This window comes from Myotis yumanensis, unplaced genomic scaffold, assembly GCF_028538775.1.
Source record: "Myotis yumanensis isolate MYYU_CA2020_CCGP unplaced genomic scaffold, mMyoYum1.0.hap1 SCAF_2, whole genome shotgun sequence".
Taxonomy (NCBI): Eukaryota; Metazoa; Chordata; class Mammalia; order Chiroptera; family Vespertilionidae; genus Myotis; species Myotis yumanensis.
This window is the reverse complement of record NW_027223753.1, coordinates 102,740,549-102,763,437: the sequence shown is the minus strand read 5'-3', so window position 1 is coordinate 102,763,437 and position 22,889 is coordinate 102,740,549. Positions and strand designations below refer to the sequence as shown.

At 41.5% G+C, this 22,889-nt stretch overlaps 1 protein-coding gene across 1 annotated transcript in view; it reads left to right on the top strand.

Moving 5' to 3' along the window:
• Positions 1-22,889, top strand: part of ATR (ATR serine/threonine kinase) — a 213,597-nt gene that overhangs the window by 174,727 nt on the left and 15,981 nt on the right. Inside the window, exons 36-41 of the mRNA XM_070405904.1 lie at positions 7,685-7,827; positions 10,211-10,308; positions 13,910-14,142; positions 15,869-16,003; positions 17,508-17,708; positions 18,730-18,873. Of these exons, the coding sequence (XP_070262005.1) occupies positions 7,685-7,827; positions 10,211-10,308; positions 13,910-14,142; positions 15,869-16,003; positions 17,508-17,708; positions 18,730-18,873 (954 nt within the window). The remainder of the gene's footprint in view (positions 1-7,684; positions 7,828-10,210; positions 10,309-13,909; positions 14,143-15,868; positions 16,004-17,507; positions 17,709-18,729; positions 18,874-22,889) is intronic.

The following is a 22,889-nucleotide window of genomic DNA, read 5'->3' as shown; positions in this document are numbered from 1 at the left end:
GTCAGACATCCCTCTGGCAGCCCGGGAGCCCTCGGGGGATGTCCACTTGCGAGCGGGGAGCAGGTCTAAGCTGCAGTCGGACACCGCTGTGCTGGCAGCTGTCAGCCTGGCTTGTGGCTGAGCAGAGCTCCCCCTGTGGGAGCGCACTGACCACCAGGGGGCAGCTCCTGCATTGAACGTCTCCCCCCTGTTGGTGAGTGTGTGTCACAGTGACCAGTCATTCCCAGTCGTTCTGCTGTTAGGGTCAATTTGCATGTTACCCTTTTATTATATAGGATAGAGGCCTGGTGCACGGGTGGGGGCTGGCTAGTTTGCCCTGAAGGGTATCCCGGATCAGGGTGGGGATCCCGCTGGGGTGCCTGGCCAGCCTGGGTGAGGGGCTGAGGGCCGTTTCAGACTGGCTACACCCCCTTTAGTGTGGGGGTTCCCACTGCGGTGCCTGGCCAGCCTGGGTAAGGGGGTGAGGGGCTGAGGGCCGTTTTCAGGCTACCTACAGCCCCTTCAGGGTGGGAGGTCTTGCTGGGGTGCCTGGCCAGCCTGGGTAAGGGGCTGAGGGCTGTTTTCAGGTTGGCTGTGCCCCCTGGCTACCCAAGCTCCCAGCCTCTCCTTTTTTTCTTTTTTCTTTTTTTTCTGGGATTTATTTATCTTCTATAATTGAAACTTTATAACCTTGAGGAGAGCCCAGTTCCCTCTGGAAGCCTTTCAGTCCACAGGCCGACGCCCTATCCACTGATCCAAACCAGCTAGGGCCACTATTGGTATCTTGGTAGGCATTTTGTTGAATCTGTAGATTTGTTCGGGTAGTATGGCCTTTTTAAATGATATTAATTTTTCCTGTCCATGGACATGTTATATGATTCCACTTGTTTGTATCTTCTTCAGTTTCTTTCTTCAATGTTTTACAATTTTCTGAGTACAGGTCTTTTATATCCTTGGTTAAATATATTCCTAGGTATTTCATTCTTTTTGGAGCAGTTGTGAAAGGTATTCTTACTTTCTTTCTCTCTCTTTCTCTCTCTCTCTCTCTCTCTCTCTCTCTCTCTCTCTCTCTCTCTCTCCCTCTCCCTTTCTTTCCTTTCTTTTTTTTCTTTCCTTTCTTTCGTTTTGTTGTCTGAGAGTTCATTATTGGTGTATAAAAATGCTACTGGCCTGACTGGCGTGACTTATCAGTTGAGCGTTGACCCAGGAACCGAGAGATCATCATTTCCATTCCTGCTCAGGGCACATGCCCAGGTTGCAGGCTCGATCCCCAGTGTAGGGTATGCAGGAGGCAACCAATTGATGATGTTCCAGTCTTATCAAAGTTTCTATCTTTCTATCCTTCTGCCTTCCTCTCTCTAAAAATCAATTTTAAAAAAACAACACAAAACTTTTTTTAAAATGCTACTGATTCCTGGATGTTTATTTTGTATCCTGCTATTTTACTAAATTCAGTGATCAGCTCAAGTAGTTTTTTTGGTGGAATCTTTAGGATTCTCTATATACAGTATCATGTCACCTGCATATGACAGTTTTACTTCTTCCTTTACAATGTGGAGCCTTTTATTTCTTCTTCTTTTCTGATTGCAGTGGCTAGACTTCCAGTACTATCTTGAATAATAGTAGTGAAAATGGACATCCCAGTCTTCTCAGTCTTAAGGGGAACACTTATATTTTTGCCCATTGAATATGATATAGGCTCTGGGTTTGTTATATATAACCTTTATTATGTTGAAGTATGTTCCCTCTATTCCCACTTTGCTAACAGTTTATATCGTAAATGCGGGCTGGATTTTATCAAATGCCTTTTCTGCATGAATTGATATGGTCATATGCTTTTTATTCTTAATTTTGTTTATGTGGTGTATCACATTTATTGATTTGTGGATATTACACCAACCTTGCATCTTTGGAATAAATCCCAGTTGATCATGCTATATGATCTTTTTAATGTATCCCTGAATTTGGTTTGCTAATATTTTGTTGAGAATTTTAGCATCCATATTCATCAGGGGTATCCTATCAAATAGAGGGAATATGCTGATTGACCCTGATGTCGTCACAAAGATGGCAGCACCTGTAGCCAATAAGGAGGGAATATGCAAATTGACTGCCCCACCCTCAAAGATGGCAGTGCCCACAGCCAATAAGGAGGGAATATGCTAATTGACTGCCATGCCCTCAAAGATGGATGTGCCCACAGCCACAAGATGGCGGTGCCCAGCCCCCTCAGCCCCTCCTGGGGGTGGGCCCATCCTTGCCACGCTCCTGCCTCTGGATTCCCCTAGTCCCCTCAGCTCCCCAGCCACCCAGGGCCGCCCGAGGCTCAGGTAACCAGGGCCGGCTTATGATTGCGCTGCCAACAGTGGCAGCAGCAGAGGTGTGATGGGGCGTCACCTTCCCCTGATCACCAGGTTGCCTCCCACCCCTGAGGGCTCCTGGACTGTGAGAGGGGGCAGGCCGGGCTGAGGGACCCCTTCTCCAGTGCATGAATTTTCATGCACCGGGTTTCTAATCTATACTAATAATTGAGTGATATGCATATTGTTCAGGACACCGTCACAGTAACAGTAACGACCAAACAGGGCCGGCAGGGGGTTAGTGAGGGACGACCAAATGACTGAACAGCAGGCTGCATGGGGCAACCAGGCCGGCAGAGGGGCAGTAAGGGGTGACCAGGCCAGTGGGGGGGGGGAGTTAAGGGTGACCAGGCCGGCAGATGGGGGAAGTTGGGGGCGACCAGGCTGGGGAGGGGGGGCGATAGTTGGGGGTTTCTTGACCAGCAAGGGGGGCAGTTAGGGGCAATCAGGCCAGGTGTTTAGGGGCAATCAGGTAGGCAGGTAGGTGAGAAGTTAGGAGCCAGTGGTCCCGGATTGTGAGAAGGATGTCTGACTCCTAGTTTAGGCCCGATCCCTGGGGGCAGTTGGACATCCCCCGAGGGGTCCCAGATTGGAGAGGGTGCAGGCTGGGCTGAGGAGACCCCCACCCCTCCATGCCTGAATTTCATACACCGGGCCTTTAGTTAGCCTATGATTTTCGTTCTTTTTTGTGTCTTTATCTGGTTTTGAAATTAGGATAATTTTGGCCTTGTAAAATGAGCTTGGGGGGTCTTTTGTCCTTTTTAATTTTTGAAATAGTTTGAGAAGGATCTGTGTTAGTTTTTTTAATGTTTGGTAAAATTCACCTATAGAACCATTATGTCCAGGGCTATTGTTTTTGGGGCTTTTAAAAATACTGCTTCTATTTCACTAGTTTTAATCTGTCTAGTGAGATTATCTGACACATCCTGATTTAGTTTTGGAAGATTATATGTTTTTAGGAATGTACTCATTTTGTCCACATTATCCAAATTGTTGGCATATAGTTGTTCATAATAATTTTTTTTACAATATTTTATGTTTCTTTGGTGTCAGTTAATACTTCTCTTTCACTTCTTGTTTTATTTGTTTGGGTCTACTCTCTTTGTTTCTTAATGAATCTGTGTCTGGTTAAAGGTTTGTCATTCTTCTGTATCTTTTCAAAGAATGAGCTCTTGGTTTTATTTATATTTGTATTGGGGGGTTTTTTTAAGACTCTATTTCATTTATTTCTGCTCTGATCTTTATTATTTCCTTCTACTCACTTTGGGCTTTGTTTCTTGTTCTTTTTCAAGTTCCTTTTAGTGAAAAATTAGATTATTTATTTGAGATTTTTCTTGTTTCTTGAAGTAGGCCTTTAATGTTAATGAATTTCCCTCAAAGGGCTGCTTTCCTTGTGTCCCTCATATTTTGGGTTCTTGTGTTCTCATTTTCAGCTGTATCAAGGTATCTTTTGACTTATTTCTTGATCTCATTGTTAAGCCACATGTTAGTTAGCATCCATGTCTTTGTTTGTTTTTCATTTTTCTTCCTGTGATTGATTTTAAGTTTTATAGAATTATGGTCACAGAAGATAGTTGGTATGATTTCATTCCTGTTAAATTTATATAGACTTGTTTTGTGTCCTAATATGTGGTCTAACCTTGAAAATGTTTCATGGGCACTTTACAAGAATGTATATTCTGCTGCTTTGGGGTGAAATGCTCTGAGAGTATCAATTGAATCAATTTGATCTAGTGTGTCATTTATGGCCACAGTTTCCTTGTTGATTTTCTGTCTGGAAGATCTATCCATTGATGTCAGTGGGGTGTTAAGATCCTCTATTATAATTGTACTAGAGGCCCGGTGCACAAAAATTTGTGCACTCGGGAGGGGGGAGGGGGGTCCCTCAGCCTGGCCTGTGCCCTCTCGCAGTCTGGGACCCCTCGGGAGATAATGACCTGCTGGCTTAGGCCTGCTCCCAGGTGGCAGAGGGCAGGCCCAATCCCTAGGTGCAGCCCCAGGTCAGGCTCAGAGCAGGGCCGATTGGGGAGTTGGGGCGCCGCCCCCTGTCATGCACAGAGCAGGGTGGATCGGGAGGTTGCAATGCCACCCCTAGTCACGCTCAGAGTACAGCTGATTGGGGGGTTGGGGCACCGCCCCCTGTCACACTCAAGGCAGGGTCAATAGGGAGGTTGCGGTGCCACCCCCTGTCACGCACAGAGCAGGGCCGATCAGGGGGTTGGGGTGCTGCCCCCTGTCACGCACAGAGCAGGGCCCATCAGGGGGGTTGGGGCTCCGTACCCTGTCACGCACAGAGCAGGGCCCATCAGGGGGTTGGGGAGCTCCCCCCTGTCATGCACAGAGTAGGGCCGATAGGGGGGTTGGGGCACCATCCCCTGTCACACACAGAGCAGGGCCGATCAGGAGGTAGAGGCGCCGCCACTGTCACACTCAGGGCAGGGCCGATGGGGAGGTTATGGCTCTACCCTGTCACACACAGAGCAGGGCCCGTGGGGGGGGTTGGGGCGCCGCACCCTGTCACACACAGGGCAGGGCCGATCAGGGGGTTGGGGCACCGCACCCTGTCACACACAGAGCTGCAGGGCGATCAGGGGGTTGGGGAGCTCCTCGCTATCAGGCACAGAGCAGGGCTGATCATGAACAGAGCAGGGCGGATAGGGAGGTTGTGGCCTTGCCCCCTGTCACACACAGAGCCGCAGGGCGATCAGGGGGTTTTGTCTCTGCCCCCTGTCACGCTGATCCTGGTGCTGGGAGGCATATTACCCTTTTACTATATAGGATAGAGGCCTGGTGCACGGGTGGGGGCCGGCTGGTTTGCCCTGAAGGGTGTCCTGGATCAGGGTGGGGTTCCCCATTGGGGTGCCTGGACAGTCTGGGTGAGGGGATGAGGGACGTTTTCAGGCTGGAGGGTGACTGAAGCTCCCAACCTGTCCTTTTTTTTTTCCTTTTTTTTTTATGCTGGGCCAGCTTTAGCTCTGAGGCTTGGCTCCAGCTCTGAGGCCTCGGCTGCTGAAAGCAGGTATCTGGTTTGTTTGGGTTCTATAATTGTAACACTGTTGTGGTCCTGCTCACTCCAGCTCTGAGATCCTGGCTGGCTGAAAGCAGGGATCTGCATTTGTTCTATAATTGAAACAATGTTGCGGTCCTGCTGGCTGAAGCCTGGCTGGCTGAAAGCAGGTTTCTGGGGTTTTGTTTAGCTTCTATATTTGTAACATTGTTTCTTAAACTGCAAGCTCAGAGGCCGGCAGCAGCAGGCGGGGAACATTGGCTTCCTCCATCACTGGAGCAAGCAAGCCTCCTGTTCACTTCAAGCTGCCTGGCTGCCGGCCACCATCTTAGCTGGCAGTTAATTTGCATATCGCCCTGATTAGCCAATGAGAAGGGTAGCGGAGGTACGGCTAATTACCATGTTTCTCTATTATTAGATAGGACTAGAGGCCCGGTGCGCAAAAATTTGTGCACTCGGGAGGGAGGGGGGGTCCCTCAGCCCGGCCTGTGCCCTCTCGAAGTCTGGGACCCCTCGGGAGATAATGACCTGCTGGCTTAGGCCTGCTCCCGGGTGGCAGAGGGCAGGCCCAATCCCTAGGTGCAGCCCCTGGTCGGGCTCAGAGCAGGGCCAATTGGGGAGTTTGGGCGCCGCCCCCTGTCATGCACAGAGCAGGGTGGATCGGGAGGTTGGGATGCCACCCTCAGTCACGCTCAGGGTAGGGCCGATTGGGGGGTTGGGGCACCGCCCCTGTCACACTCAAGGCAGGGTCGATGGGGAGGTTGTGGTGCCACCCCCTGTCACGCACAGAGCAGGGCCCATCAGGGGTTTGGGGAGCTCTCCCCTGTCACGCACAGAGCAGGTCTCAGCAGGGGGTTGAGGAGCTCCCCCCTGTCACTCACAGAGTAGGGCCAATAGGGGTGTTGGGGCACTGCTCCCTGTCACACACAGCAGGGCGGATCAGGGGGTTGGGGTGCCGCACCCTGTCACACTCAGGGCAGGGCCGATGGTGAGGTTATGGCTCTACCCCGTCACACACAGAGCAGGGCCCGTGGGGGGCGGTTGGGGCGCCGCCCTCTATCACCCACAGAGCAGGGCCGATCAGGGGTTGGGGCGCCGCCACTGTCACACTCAGGGCAGGGCCAATGGAGAGGTTATGGCTCTACCCCGTCACACACAGAGCAGGGCCTGTGGGAGGCGGGTTGGGGTGCCGCACCCTGTCACACACAGAGCCGCAGAGCCATCAGGGGGTTGTGGAGCTCCCCCCTATCAGGCACAGAGCAGGGCTGATCAGGGCGTTGGGGTGCCTTCCCCTGTCACGAACAGAGCAGGGCAGATAGGGAGGTTGTGGCCCCGCCCTCTGTCACACACAGAGCCGCAGGGCGATCAGGGGGTTTGGGCGCTGCCCCCAGTCACACTGATCCCGGTGCCAGGGGGCCTCACGGCTCCGCTGATCCCGGTGCTGGGAGGCATATTACCCTTTTACTATATAGGATAGAGGCCTGGTGCATGGGTGGGGGCCGGCTGGTTTGCCCTGAAGGGTGTCCTGGATCATGGTGGTGGTCTCCACTGGGGTGCCTGGCCAGCCTAAATGAGGGGATGATGGCTGTTTGCAGCTGGTCACACACCCTTCAGGGTGGGGGTCCCCACTGGGGTGCCTGGCCAGTCTGGGTGAGGGGATGAGGGCTGTTTTCAGGCTGGCAGGTGACTGAAGCTCCCAACCGCTCCTTTTTTTCTTTTTTTTTTCTTTTTCATTCTGGGGCAGCTTTAGCTCTGAGGCTTGGCTCCAGCAATTAGGCCTCGGCTGCTGAAAGCAGGTATCCAGTTTGTTTGGGTTCTATAATCGAAACACTGTTTCAACTCCAGCTCTGAGATCCCGGCTGGCTGAAAGCAGGTTTCTGGGGTTTTGTTTAGCTTCTGTATTTGTAACAGTGTGTTTCAAAGTGCAAGCTCAGAGGCCGGCGGGGAACGTTGGAGTCCTCCGTCACTGAAGCAAGCAAGCCTCATGTTCGCTTCAAGCTGCCTGACTGCCGGCCGCCATCTTGGCTGGCAGTTAATTTGCATATCACCCTGATTAGCCAATGGGAAGGGTAGCAGAGTGACACCAATTTGCATGTTTCTCTTTATTTAGTGTAGATTACTGTCAGCTTCTCCCTTTATGTCCATCAAGGTTTGCTTTACATATATAGGTGCTCCTATGTTGGGTTCATAAATGTTTGCAAGGGTTATATCCTCTTTTTGGATTGCTCTCTTTATCATTATGTAGTGTCTTTCTTTACCTCTAATTATCTATTTATATTTTACTTTCTAGTATAGTGTGGGGTTTTCTGAGGAGAGTATCCTGTGTTCTCTTTTCCAGGATGTGACCTTGTTCCTGCCAGAGTGGGAGGATGGGCACTTTTATCTTGCCAAGTATTATGACAAATTGATGCCTATGGTCACAGATAACAAAATGGAAAAGCAGGGTGATCTCATTCGGTATATTGTGCTTCATTTCGGAAGGTAAGTGTGAGAACTGCGAGTTTGCTGATTATATATGTCTAGGTGACTATTGACATTGAATTGTTATCACAGATCTTAGCATATTCAAGATGTTTTCTGCTTTACCACTGATTCAACCTATCACATTAGAAGAGATGTTAATTTTTTTTCTTTTCTTAAAAAAAAACAATTTTAGCCCTAACCAGTTTGGTTCAGTGGTTAAGAGCATTGGCCCATACACTGAAGGGTTGTGGGTTTGAGTCTGGTTAAGGCCTCATACCTCAGTTGCAGGCTTGGTCCCTGACCCCGGCCAGGGAGCATGTGGGCAGCAACCAGTCGATGAGTCTCTCTCATGTCGATGTTTCTCTCCCATTCCCTTCCGTTCTCTCTAGAAATCAAGGGGGAAAAAATCCTTAGGTGAGGATTAACAAAAAAACAAGACATCAACAAAAAAAACTATTTTAATGGAATAAGGCATGCATATTTTAAAAACATTTTATAGTACCAAGTATATACAATGAAAATTACATGTCCTTCCCATTTCAGACCCTTATTCCCTGAGTCCCCCTTCCTAGAATGCCAGAAGACCCTAAATCTGACATATTTAATGGTTGTATTTAATTGCCAGTGGAATCTTCTAACCTATTTAACTAAGAAGTAATATCTATACAAAAATGATTTTGACATCAAATTTGTAAAAAGAACTTATCTCTTAAGCTAGATACCAGATGAAATATAACTTAATTTCATCTATTAGCAAATTGTAGCCAAATGGTGTATTATCTCACGACTACTGTTTATATAGTCACAAATTATTAATTCCTAACAAGTAATAATGACATTCCACTCATTCTTTTTATCTTGCTCATTAGCATTGCTTTACATTGAAGGGTAACTTACTTCAGAGCAATAAATCTATTTAAAGTTGCTAGTACTAGGTATTTGGACTTCTCAGTTCAATATTTTCAGGAATCAAAGCAATATTTGTTTGTAAGTGAAAGGATTGTAATATTTTCCAAGCCTTCCTTCCCACAATGGAATTCAAGTTTTATAAAATCCAAACTTAATTTTTTTTATTAATGATTATTAATTGCTTGTTATTGAGGCAGAATTTCTGGCATATTGGCATTTTAAAATTAAAGCATAAGCAGAGGGTATTTTTCTTTTCTAAAGTATGTAATAGCTTTCATTTGCTCTAGCATTAGTATATGTATTGGTATATAACATTTACTTAATATATTTTCTTTAAAGCAGTTATTTAGAGTCCTTGATGTGCATAACACTGTTAGCTATAATGTGATATATCTATAAATATAGTTTAAGAAAATAAGGCAATTTTATAACATTTTATCCATAATAGTTACACTAAAACATTTGGATACTTAGAAGAGTACACTCAGTTATGGAGATTTACTTATATCCTTTGAATGATTGAATTACTGTGTTATTACTAATTAAGTATCAGTATTTGCCCTCAGGGAACTCCAATCTAATTAGATAGAGAAACGTTAAGCATGTAAAACATTTAATACATTTAATACTTATATTGATGTATAATAGAATGGTATCCAAATACATAGTGTAAATATCTTTTTTATATTATCAAGATACCAAAAATGAATCAAATGAGTCCAGATTTTGGGCAAATCTGAAGTCAAAACTCAAGCCCCTGGCTTTGTGATTTAAAAAGTGTACCTATTTGTACTGCATTGCTACAGAAACCTGGTAGGCCTCATGAAGAAAGTAGGATTTGAAAGATAATTACATTTAAGAAGGAGAGGACATTACTGACTTTTACAGATTGGCAGAGAAACAGGGTTTGAATGGTTTATTCAGAGGATTGTGAGGAAATTGGAGTTGATGGAAGATGTATGCTGGTGAGTAGTAAGAGACTAAGATTGGAAAGTTATAAAGAAACAAGATTGTGAATATTTGAATCCTAGGCAGAGTCGTTCATGTGGTTCTAAGAAATAGGAGGAGAGCATGATGAAACTAGAATTTAAAGAATATTTGTCTGGAATTTATTGAAAGGAAGAAATGTAGAATTAGGGAAACTAAGTTATAATTTCCCAGAAATTGAGTGATTGGGCATGACCTGGGCCATGGAGTGCAATTGAAGGCACAGATCCTAAGGACAATTTGAAGGAATTATTGACAGGATTTTGACTAGGTCATAACTTATATTAATTTTGTTACAGGCAGTATCGAGCTTAGTGAGGAATATAGTAGGAAAAAAGGAAAGAGAAGAAGTTAAAAGATAACCTCTACTAGGAAGAAATAATGATACTATAATTTTTGTCAGAAGGCTATATATTACTCAAGTAATAGTTTAAATTTTAAATTTTTAATTTATATAACATAAACAAAGAACACTGTTAATAATATCTTCTCTGTATGATTGCAGATCTCTACAATATGGAAATCAATTCATATATCAGTCAATGCCACGGATGTTATCACTATGGCTTGATTTTGGTGCTAAGGCATATGAATGGGAAAAAGGTATAATTTTGTATGTAAAATTTTAAGGAACCAAGAATTATTTTTGTATAAAATCAGATTTGGCTTCACAGTTTAACCTAATAAAAGCTAGGAATGAATTTGATAATTAAGATTTTATAAATTACAAAAGTTAGCTATAATTGAAAAATAAATTCTAAAATTATTTTATACTATAGGCCCAGTGCACGGGATTCTTGCACTGGTGTGGGGGTGTGGCCTGCGCAGATTGGCCAGCTGTGGGAGCGCGCCACTCATCCCGGTCAGCCAAGTGGCTGTGGACCCACCCTCTGAGCGGCTGCTCCCTGATCTGGCATCTTCCCTGCAACCAGAGCACTTGCCTCTCCAGGGGACCCGGTTGGGGCCGGGCCCAGGGACAATAGCACTGAGAGGTGGCAGAGTAGGCCTCAGTCCCGCTGCGGCCATGAGCCCGCCTCTCAGCCTCTGGGGTCAGCTCTGCAAGCCCTGTGGCGGTGCTGCACAGCCTATGGGCGTCTGGAGGAGGCGGCTGGGAGTGAGGAGGAGCCTGGGGTGAGGAGGCAATTATCATAGCCCGGGTTCCTGCCCGTCTGCCCGCGGTTCACAGCTGGAGGAGCCACTCATCTCGGTTGGTCGAGCATTGCACCCACTGTGTTATCACATTGACCACCAGGGGGCAGCTCCAGCATGAGCGTCTGCCCTCTGGTGGTCAGTGTGTGTCATAGTGACTGGTTGACCAGTCGTCTGGTCCTTCGGCGTTTGGTTGCTGAGCTGTTATTATATAGGATACGTGTGAACAAGAAACTAAATGTTAAAAAGGGGAAAGACTTCCCTGGCCCATGTGGCTCAATTGGTTGGATGTCATCCCATGCATGTGCACCAATGGATTGCTAATTTGATTCCAGGTCGGGGCACATGTCTGGGTTGCATGCTATATCCCTGGTGGGGGGACATGCAGGAGGTGGCCAATCGATGTTTCATTCTCACAAAGATGTTTCTTTCCGTCTCCTTTCCTCCCTCTCTCTCTCTCTTTCTCTCAAAATCAATTTTAAAAAATTTTAAACGGGGAAAAACTAAACATAGGCTTTTTAAATTAAAATAGGGTAAACTTTCAATATTCTATTAGTTTCAGTTGTACAACATACATAGTTAGTTAACATTTATATACCTAACGAAGTGATCACCATGATTAGTCTGGTACCCATCTGTCACTGTACGAAATTATTATAATACTAGAGGCCCAGTGCATGAAATTCATGCACGGGGAGGGGAGGGGTTCCTCAGCCCGGACTGCACCCTCTCCAATATGGGACCCCTAGGGGGATGTCCAACTGCCTCTAGCAATCCAGGATTGCCTCCTCCAGCTGGTTGCAGGCAACCTGGTCCCGGGCTTCCCTCCCTCTGGCCGGCCGCAGGGGACCATGGACGGGCAGCTTTGCCCGGGCCGCAGGCACTCAGGACTGCGGGGCAGGCGGCTTGTCCCTCTCCTGGGCTTCAGGTGCAGCCACTGGCTCCTGGGACCATGGGGCGGGCGGCTTGTCCCTTTGCTGGGCCGCAGCCTGGCTAGTCCCCATTCCTCTCTTGCGAGCTCATTTGTGCCTGGCTGGTCTCCATTCCTCTCTTGTGAGCTCATTTGTGCCTGGCTGGTTCCCATTCCTCTCTCTCCAATGTTGAGTGTCTGAACCGTTAAGGTGTGAGAGCATGACGACCATTTGCATATTAGCTTTTTATTAAATAGGATTATTGAATATATTCTCTATTCTGTACATTACATCCCCTAGACCAGTGGTCAGCAAACTGCGGCTCGTTAGCCACATGGGGCTCTTTGGCCCCTTGAGTGTGGCTCTTCCACAAAATACCGACTTCTGCGCATGGGCCACGAAGTTTCATTCGCACTGTACATGTGCGCCCGCACGTGGTATTTTGTGGAAGAGCCACACTCAAGGGGCCAAAGAGCCGCATGTGGCTCTCAAGCCGCAGTTTGCCAACCACTGCCCTAGACTTATTTTTTTTTTTAAATATATTTTATTGATTTTTTACAGAGAGAAAGGGAGAGGAATAGAGAGTTATAAACATCGATCAGCTGCCTCCTGCACACCCCCCACCGGCGACGTGCCTACAACCAAGGTACATGCCCCTGACCGGAATCGAACCCAGGACCCCCCAGTCCGCAGGCCGACCCTCCATCCACTGAGCCAAACCGGCCAGGGCCCTAGACTTATTTTTTAAATTTGTACTTCTTATTCCCCTTCACCTTTTTCACCCTTCCCCTGACTTTCCTCCCCACTGGCAACTATCAGTTTGTTGTCTATACGTATGAATCTGTTTCTGTTTCTGTTTTGTTGGTTTGTTTTGCTTTTTAAATACCTAAACATAGACTTTTTAAGTAGTTGTAGTTCAGGACCTGCAATTGAAAATCTGCTCACTCTTTGATGAAGCTAACAGATATTGAAAAATATTAGTTTAAGCCAAATAATTTACCATAAAAATTACAATGGATTGTGGCTTCTTTTGTTTGTTTCTAGTGAAAATTAAAAGCCCTTGAATTTTTCAATGACCCTAAATATTTTTTCCTATGTGGACAGAGAAAACTATATTTTCATAAATTGGCACATGACCTGGTTTTGTACATGAGAATAGCACACAGTAGTCCCTCTTTTTCCATGGGGGAAACGTTCCTAGACCCCAGTGGATGTCTAAAACCATTGGTAGTACCAAACCCTAATCAAGTTCTTCAACTCTGTTGGAAATGTGGCAGCAGCTTCTTCATTGGCAAATGCAGCCTCTGCCGTAATTTTTATATTTTTCAGTCCAAATCTATTCCTAAATCTGTGTAACCAATCCCTTATTTGAAGTAAATGGCTTGGCTTCACTCATTTTAGGGGTTCCCTTGCTGAAGTCTTTGTATGGGCTCATTGCTTGCTGGTGCAACACGTTACTTTCAGTCAATACAGGTTTTCTGTGCATGTCTTCCATCCACAAATTTAACACATTTTCTATCTTAACAAAGCACTTTTTCCTTCTTCAAAACTTCATGGATAGAAGAGTCTTCTTACTATATTAGTAGATGTTAGCAAACCCAGCATATGATTTTTTTTCCCTTTCCAGATGGTTGAGAACGTTTACCTTTTGACTTAAATGAAGCATGTTAGGGCTTCTCTTTGGCATATAGGAATTGCCAGGGTCATTACTCCTGTGCTTTAGGGCCATTATTAAAGTAAAATGAGGGTTATCGGAATACAAGCACTGTAATATGTTAATAGTTGATCTAATAAGTGAGAGACCTAAGTGACTAGCATGTACAGCATGAAGACACTGGACAAAAGGATGAATCATGTCCTAAGGAGGACAGAGTAGGGATGGAATGAGATTTCATCATGTTACTCAAAATGTTGTGCAACTTAAAACTTATGAATTGTTTATTTCTGGAGTTTTCCATTTAATATTTTCAGACAGCAGTTGATTGTCGGTAATTGAAAATATGGAAAGCAAAACAGTGGATAGAGGGGATTACTTTATATCTTAAAGCTGTTTTTAAAACAAAATTTTTCTTCTGTGAAATGAACTGATATTTTGTTTTATTCTTTCTAACTTCTATTTTTTTTTACTTTGATTTTTCTTCCAGCTGGCCGGTCTGATCGTGTCCAAATGAGAAATGATTTAGCTAAAATAAATAAAGTTATCACAGAACACACAAGTCAGTTAGCTCCATATCAGTTTTTAACTGCTTTTTCTCAGTTGATCTCTCGAATTTGTCATTCTCATGATGAAGTTTTTGTTGTCTTGATGGAAATTATAGCCAAAGTGTTTCTGGCCTATCCTCAGCAAGCAATGTGGATGATGACAGCTGTCTCAAAGGTAATATGTTAATCACAACATTGGGTTTTTCCCCTTCTTATATGGCATTAATTATTTAATGCTAATATGTAGGTGTGAGTACCAGGGTTTCTCTTTTATATTAGATTTGTAGTAAACATAAATATTTAAAAAACAAATTATAGCATAATGTTTCATTTAACACTTTGGAAATATCTACCATACCAAATGAATTGACTAGTAGGTTTAAGATCAAAGAATTCAGCATGCTTTCTATAAGGTATATAAGTTGTTAGTGCTTGGTATAAAGTAGCAACATGTCCTAGGCAGGTAGCTTAATCAGTTGGAGCATTATCTGTACACCAAAAGGTTGCAGGTTTAATTCCTGGTCAGGGCACATACCTAAGTTGCAGGTTCTATCCCTGGTCAGGCGCATGTGTGGGGCAACCAGTTGATGCTTCTCTCTCACATCAATGTTTCCCTTTCTCTCTCTCTAAAATCAATCAAAAGCATATCCTCGGGTGAAGATTAAAAAAACACACATAAAACAAAAACACCACCTTAGCCAGTTTGGTTCAGTGGATAGAGCGTCAGCCTGCGGACTAAAGGGTCCCAGGTTTGATTCCAGTCAAGGGCACATGCTCGAGTTGTAGGCTTGATCCCCAGTAAGGGGCATGCAGGAGGCAGCCAATCAATGATTCTCTCTCATCATTGATGTTTCGATCTCTCTCTCCCTCTCCCTTCCTCTCTGAAATAAATAAAAATAAATTAAAAAACAAAAACAACAACCTATTTTTTTCCCAAGTGGTTTAATCCTAAGTACCAGAACTGTTAATACTAGGTAGAAAAATGTTTTTGCATTATTAATAGAACTTTACAACGTGGTAAATATGTTTGTTTAATAAATACTTCAGAGAATTTCAAAAATAATACAGATATATAAAAAGGAAAAAATTTGCACTTTTAATATTTTGATGTAATTTTATATGTGCATATTTTAGCTCTAATTTTGATTACATAGATACATAATTTCTTTCACTTAAGATTGTTACCATAAGTCTGTTTTCATGTAATTAAATATTCTTCAAAGACATAATTTTAATAATTATATAAAATTCGGTAGTAGTATTAGAGGCCCAGTGCACAAAATTTGTGCACTGGAGGGAGGGAGGGTCCCTCAGCCCTGCCTACACCCTCTCATAGTCCAGGAGCCCTTGGGGGATGTCTGACTCATGGCTTAGGCCTGCTCCTCCCGCCACCGCCGCTGCGCTCGCCAGCCATGAGCCCAGCTTCTGGCTGAGCGGCACTCCCACTTTGGGAGCACACTGACTACCAGGGGGTAGTTCCTGTGTTGAGCGTCTGCCCCCTGGTGGCCAGTGCACATCATGTGACTGGTCGTTCTGCCCTTCGGTTGATTTGCCTATTAGCCTTTTATTATATAGAATTCTGTAGTAGTTAGCCATCTATATTTTCACTGTTGATCATTAAGGTTGTTTACACTTTTTTGCTATTGTATTACATATAGACACATCAACATTTATTCTCATTTCTGTTTCCTTCTTCGGGGTAGGTTCTAAGAAGTAAATTCATCAGGTCATAGGATAGCAGCATTTTTATGACTATTGATAATATTGCCAAATTGATTTCCAAAAAATTTGAATCAGTATAGTCACATCATGAATACTTTCGAAGTTGATTTTTGTTAAAAGTTTTGTTGTTAATCTTTTTAAAATCTTGTATAAAATTGCATTTGACTTTTTTTTTACAGTCTTCTTATCCCATGCGTGTGAACAGATGCAAGGAAATCCTAAATAAAGCCATTCATATGAAAAAATCTTTAGAAAAGTTTGTTGGAGATGCAACTCGTCTGACAGATAAGCTTCTAGAATTGTGCAATAAACCGGTATTGTCATAAATCTTACTACTGTATAGACCAATGTTGGATAATTTATACAAAACTTCTAGATGATTTTAGCTGGTTTTCTTTCATTTGATTAAGTTAAAATTATAACATATATTGTATACACAGATAGCAGAAGTCATCAAATTGTATGCTTTAAATCTGCAGTTTACCCTAATAAAGCTGATTTTAAAATTTCTAACATGTCCCTCTCTTCAAATATCCTCCAAATTTCTAAAAGTTCTTAATGTAAATTCTTCTGAGAGTAAATTATCCATGTTTATGAAAAGTAATTTTTTTAAGGAGAAGATATGAGATAAGCCATGTAAAATATGCAGTGAATTCAAATTGTCTCTGTGGTTGTTTTCTGTCATATCTTTAAACTTTTAAACTTATTACATAAACCTACATGAAAGGAAAGAAATTGGAGTTCTTGATTTGGTTTTTATTCTTTCAGTACACATTTTATTAACTACCAGGAGACAAACATTATGTTGAGGGAAACAAAGATGCATAAGACATGTTCTTCTGTCTGGAAGTGCTCATGGTCTCATAGGAAACTAAGTAGATGGTTATTATCTACTTTAATAACTACTTTTTTTAAAAGTAAATTTGTGAGTAGAATTTGGACATGCTTATAGGACTGACCCACTCTTGTACCTAAGGAATTGGAGGGAAAAAAATCCTAAAGAATGTGTAGGAAAGTCAAAGGTGGGTGTATGGCTAGTTACCAGAAGTGAGAGAGACACCTTTATATAGTTAATAACTGTATTTCTCTTTACAAATATTCACTATTTACTGTTTATAGGTGAGAAAATACAAGGTTATCTTATCTCTCATTTTCCCTTCAACAGTAAACATCTTGAAAGAATAATCTGTTTTCCTATTTGCATTAATTCTATTGGATTTCTGATGCACTTGACATTGTCAAAAACATTGTGATGATAATGGCCAATGTTTTTTAAACACTGACACTTTTATAAGATTCCAATTCTTTACCTGAAACTTTTGTGGCCAGCTACATTTAGGAATTCAGAATCTTTCAGATTTTTAAAGGGAATACAGTGCATTACTTTATATTGAGTGTCATAATTAGATATATAATTATTTTTGTAGTAGAACGTATTAATTTTTGCACTAAGTGCAAAATTTTGGTATTATTTTGCTGCCAAAGGAGATGTAATACAAAAAAAAACAAGTTTTATTTACAGAGCTGTTTGAATTTTGTAATGTCTGATAATGGATTATAAGCCTCTATTATCTCCTTTAGTCATTTAACAGTCCTACTGTTGTTGATTAGGTAAAAGAATACATAGTGGTTAAAATAAGATGATGTATTAAAAATTCTTAAAAATAAAGATAAGAAAAAAAATACTTAGAAAACTACAGACTGTGGAGCTATTGTAATTAAGATACTGTAGAAGTGAAATTCTATTTTGGGTGAAACTAGAGATTCTATAATTCAAGGTAAACAGAGAAATTAAAATGTACAATTTTCCTCCCCCAGGTGGACGGAAATAGTTCCACATTAAGCATGAATACTCATTTTAAAATGCTTAAAAAGCTGGTAGAAGAAGCAACATTTAGTGAAATCCTCATTCCTTTACAATCAGTCATGATACCTACTCTTCCATCAATTCTGGGCACCCATGCTAACCATGATCCATTTCCTGGTCATTGGGCTTATATTGCAGGTTTTGATGATACGGTAAACTTCAGTTTTATATACCTATAACTATGTTTCTTAAATTTAGTTAAAATTTTCAAATTAATTTTAAAAGTGTCTTTTCTCAGAGACTAAGTGTATTTTATTGGCAAAGAAAATGTGATTGAAAATACAGAAAAGTAATACTCTCTTATATTGATGAAATAAAATTAAGTGATAAAATCCCATCTTCAGCCTAGTATTTTGATTTTTCACATGCTCACATTTGTTTTTAGTATGAGTATAATCTTTATTTTTTTTCACAATTTGATTTTTCCATACTCTTCTTTTGTCTTAAATATAGAGAACAGGAAAAAAACAAACGAACAATCTTTTGTTTCTATTTTATAAGAAAGTGAAATTCAGCTAGGAAGAGCCTGATTCTTTTTTTGAAGTATGATGTGTGGCTGTTTTAAAGAAATGGTAGTAGAGTATTTCTAAGTAAATACTTTTTAAAACAAATTTATTACAATGCTTCTGTTTTAAAACATTTGTTTAACTGCTTCAGAACCAGTTATTAAATCACATAATGCAAGCATTCTTATTACTTATAGTCATGGTTTGTTTTAACTTAATATTATTAGGTAGACTTATTCACTAGATTTGAATTTGGAGGAGTTTCTTTTTAAAATAATCAAATTACTTTCAATTGATAAACATTTGTTATGATTAAAGACATTTAACAACAGTGTCTTAGCCTTTGAAGAAAGGTCCTAAAAAATATTTTAAAATTTTTTTAACTTTGTGACTACTTTAAGGTGTGTATGTACTTACATTGCTGATAAAATAATCCTTTTATTTCATAGTCATTAGTAATTGGAGAAAATGTGTCTCTACGTATGGGCAACCATTCTTTTCATACATCGTAGATAATTAAGATGAAAGAAATAGTTAAAAGAATAAATTTACCACATAATATAGATTTTTCTCCTTTTTATTATGTTAGGTAACACAATATTTATAATACATAGAAACTTATACAAAGAATTTTACCTTAATTTATATATAACTTATCATCTTTTAGGTGGAAATTCTTGCTTCTCTTCAGAAACCAAAGAAGATATCTTTAAAAGGATCAGATGGAAAGTTCTACATCATGATGTGTAAGCCAAAAGATGACCTGAGAAAGGATTGTAGACTAATGGAATTCAATTCCTTGATTAATAAGGTTTGGAGATAGTTTGCTTTTATTTTATAATTACCATAATTACTGTCAATTTGATACAGGCTTTTCAGTATGGAGATAGATCAGTCTTAAAAACAGGAATAAAATATACTGCTTTTCATTTTAAATTAATTTTTAAATTGGGATAAAATATACATAAAATTTATCATCTTAACCATTTTTCCCCCCATTGATTTTTATTTTTTTTTTCTTTATTAAATTTTTATTGTTCAGATTACATTTGTTCCTCTTCCCCCCCCCCCCATAACTCCCCTCCTTCCAGTTCCCGCCCCACCCTCCGCCCTCACTCCCCACCCACTGTCCTCATCCATAGGTGCATGATTTTTGTCCAGTCTCTTCCCGAATCTCCCATTCCCCTTTCCCCCCCAAGAATAGTCAGTCCCATAACTCCCCTCCTTCCAGTTCCCGCCCCACCCTCCGCCCTCACTCCCCACCCACTGTCCTCATCCATAGGTGCATGATTTTTGTCCAGTCTCTTCCCGAATCTCCCATTCCCCTTTCCCCCCCAAGAATAGTCAGTCCATTCCCTTTCTATGTCCCTGATTCATTATAATCACCAGTTCATTCTGTACATCAGATTATTTATTCACTTGATTCTTAGATTCACTTGTTGATAGATGCATGTTTGTTGTTCACAATTTGTATCTTTACCTTTTTCTTCTTCCTCTTCTTAAAGGATACCTTTCAGTATTTCGTATAATACTGGTTTAGTGGTAATGAACTCCTTTAGCTTTTCCTTGTCTGTGAAGCTCTTTATCTGACCTTCAATTCTGAATGATAGCTTTGCTGGATAAAGTAATCTTGGTTGTAGGTTCTTGGTATTCAGCACTTTGAATATTTCTTGCCATTCCCTTCTGGCCTGCAAAGTTTCTGTTGAGAAATCAGCTGACAGTCGTATGGGTATTCCCTTGTAGGTAATTGAGTCTCTTTCTCTTGCTGCTTTTAAGATTCTCTCTTTGTCTTTTGCTCTTGGCATTTTAATTATGATGTGTCTTGGTGTGGTCCTCTTTGGATTCCTTTTGTTTGGGGTTCTCTGCGCTTCTTGGACCTGTAAGTCCATTTCTTTCACCAGGTGGGGGAAGTTTTCTGCCATTATTTCTTGAAATAGGTTTTCAATATCTTGCTGTCTCTCATCTTCTGGCACCCCAATAATTCTGATATTATTCCACTTGAAACTGTCCCAGAGGCTCCTTACACTATCTTCACACTTTCGGATTCTTTTTTCATTTTGCTTTTCCAGTTGGGTGTTTTTTGTCAAATCTTTGGTTTGATTCTTGTGCTCCTCTGGTCTGCTATTGGGTATAATATTCTTTATTTCAGTCCGTGTATGCTTACTTTCTAATTTCTTTATCGTAGCATCGAGGGTCTCATTAGTTTTCGTGAGGCTCTGCTCAAGTTTATAGCAAACCCTCAAAATTGTGATTTTTAGCTCCATATCCTCCATTTCTGTCATGTTTTTTTGTCTCCGCATCTTTTATGCTTTCTAGGTGCACCCCCTTGTGGTCTTTGTGCGCAGTCTCGTTCTAGCCAAGCCTTAATTGTTGTAGTTAACACTAGAGGGATTTGACCACCAGGCCGACTGGCTGTAGGAATCAGCTGTGGGAAAACTTCAGTCCTCTGGGGAGGTGCTAGTCCAGCCTTTGCCTGAGGCGATCGGCAAATGGCTCTGCACAGGGCTTGGCCGGGGCGGGCTCAACAGGGCGGGGGGAGGGAGCAGCTATGGCTGCTCTCAGTCCGTCTCCAGGGGCTCTGCCTCTCTGTCCCAGCAACCGCTACAAACCTCGGAGGGACCGTAGCCAGACAGTCCCGCTTCTCCCGTTTGAGTCAGGGTCCCTAGAGACTCGCCCGGATCTGTAGCCCAGAGTCTGAGACTCACTCCTGATTGAAAATGACAACCGCGCCCTCAGCCACCAGCCCGCTTTGCGCGCGCACCGCCGCACCACCGTACCTTTAAATTTTCCACACTGCGCCTCCTCTGAACCTCGTAATGCTGTTGTTTTTCCTTCTAGTTGAAGAGTCTCTCCTCAGCCAGCCTTACTGTGGTTCTGGGTGATGTCCGTTCGGTCTTTTAGTTGTCTTTTTGAAGTGGTTGTTCGAGGCAGCAAACTCCGGTGTTTACCTATGCCGCCATCTTGGTTTCTCCCCCCCCATTGATTTTTTGAGAGACTGAAAGGGAGGGAGGGAGGGTGAGAGATAAAGAGAAACACGTCGGGAATCAAACCTGCAACCCAGGTACATGCCCTTGAACAGGAATTGAACCCATGACCCTTCGGTGCGAGTGCTGGTGCTCTAACCACTGAGATACTGGCCAGCACTCACTTAATTTTTAAAAAATAAGATAGTTGCATTATACTGAGAAAAGTGAATGTTATATTAATGAGGGAAAATATTTTCTATTTAATGTTTAAATGATCTATAATATACTTTTATATCAGATTTAGTTACGTTTTATGTTTCATTGCTAGAAAGAAAATGTTAGGTTCTTTCTATTTTATCAATACGCTGTTTAAAGGTGGATCATTAGTATTTTTTGTTTGTTTATTTTATTGGTAAATACTTTATTTCTATTTCATAAATGGTATGAGAAATTTTATTAAAGGTTCATTAAAAATATATGGTCTTAGTTATTTTGAATTATTCTGTAAACAGATATTATAAATTCACAGAATCTGTTTGTCTATTGTAAAAATAAGCCATACTGTAGAAGGATGAAATTTACTCTTTTTTATAGGCTTTTTTCCCTATTCTCCACCCCCCTTCCCACATTTCACTAGTACCTCTTTTATAAGCAGAAAAAGGTACGGACCTTTAACATGGCAAAGATATGGCAGCAGATGAGTTCATTAAAAACAAAGACAATTATGGTTTTTCCTTAGTTTAATCAAAAGTTAGTTAAAAATTAATGCCATATTAAAAATCCATTTCAAAGGCAATATGAAGGGAATGAATATTTTTATTTTAAATGTTCGGTAAATTATAATTTAATTTACTTACTATTAAACTATTAGTATGTTCACCCTGAAGCTCTTTGAGTGTTTTTCTGGTTGAGATTATCAAGTGGACTGGCTTTACTTTATGTATTTGTCTTTTTTAAAAATTATTGATTTGAGAGAGAGAGAGAGAGAAGCATCGGTTTGTTGTTCTACTTATTCATGCATTCATTGGTTGCTTCTTCTATGTGCCCGGAATGGGGATTGAGCTTGCAACCTTGGTGTATCGGGGTGATACTCTAACCCACTGATGTACCTGGCCAGGGCTCTGTATTTATCTTGATAGGCTTTGTCACTGATTAGGTTATTTTATTACTGTTCTCCTACATTAACATGGTCAGAAAAGTAGCCTGATTGTGAAAAACTAGAGTTTGACTTGTTATTCAAGGAGGCTTTACATGTGATTCTAATGTCATACTGTTTTGTTGACATTTTGAAGCCTACTTATTCCTAAAGTTTAAAATATGTTTTTGGTCAGTGATGTGGTTTTGAATTGGACAGGTTACAATTATAGTTATGTATAGTTAGTTTATTTCATACAGGTCCAGAATTAAACAAAATACGCTTTATTCCTTACCTGATATGTTTCAGGATTAATCAGATGAGATGTGAAAAGCTTTCTTACGCTAGAAGAGAATTTTTTAAATGAAGCTATATTATTAAATTGTAACAGTAAACTGGGGATATCATAAAACTCATACTTTTATTTATGCATTTTTGAGAGAATTAAAATTAAACAGCAGTCTCTATGCCTAAGTACTTAATATTTTAATAATATTTTTGGAAGCAATAAAAATAAAAGAATACTTTGTCATTATCAAATATACAACTATAATATTTTTTAACATAATATTGTTGACACATTTGGTTAATAATTTATAAAAGGACTTACCCAAGTCATTTTTAATGATTTAGAAAGAGATTAGGGATACTGTCCAATCAGTTTCCTTGCCTATCATTATGAAAAATTATTCATCTACACTACATGGTAAGCTTTTATTGACCTTC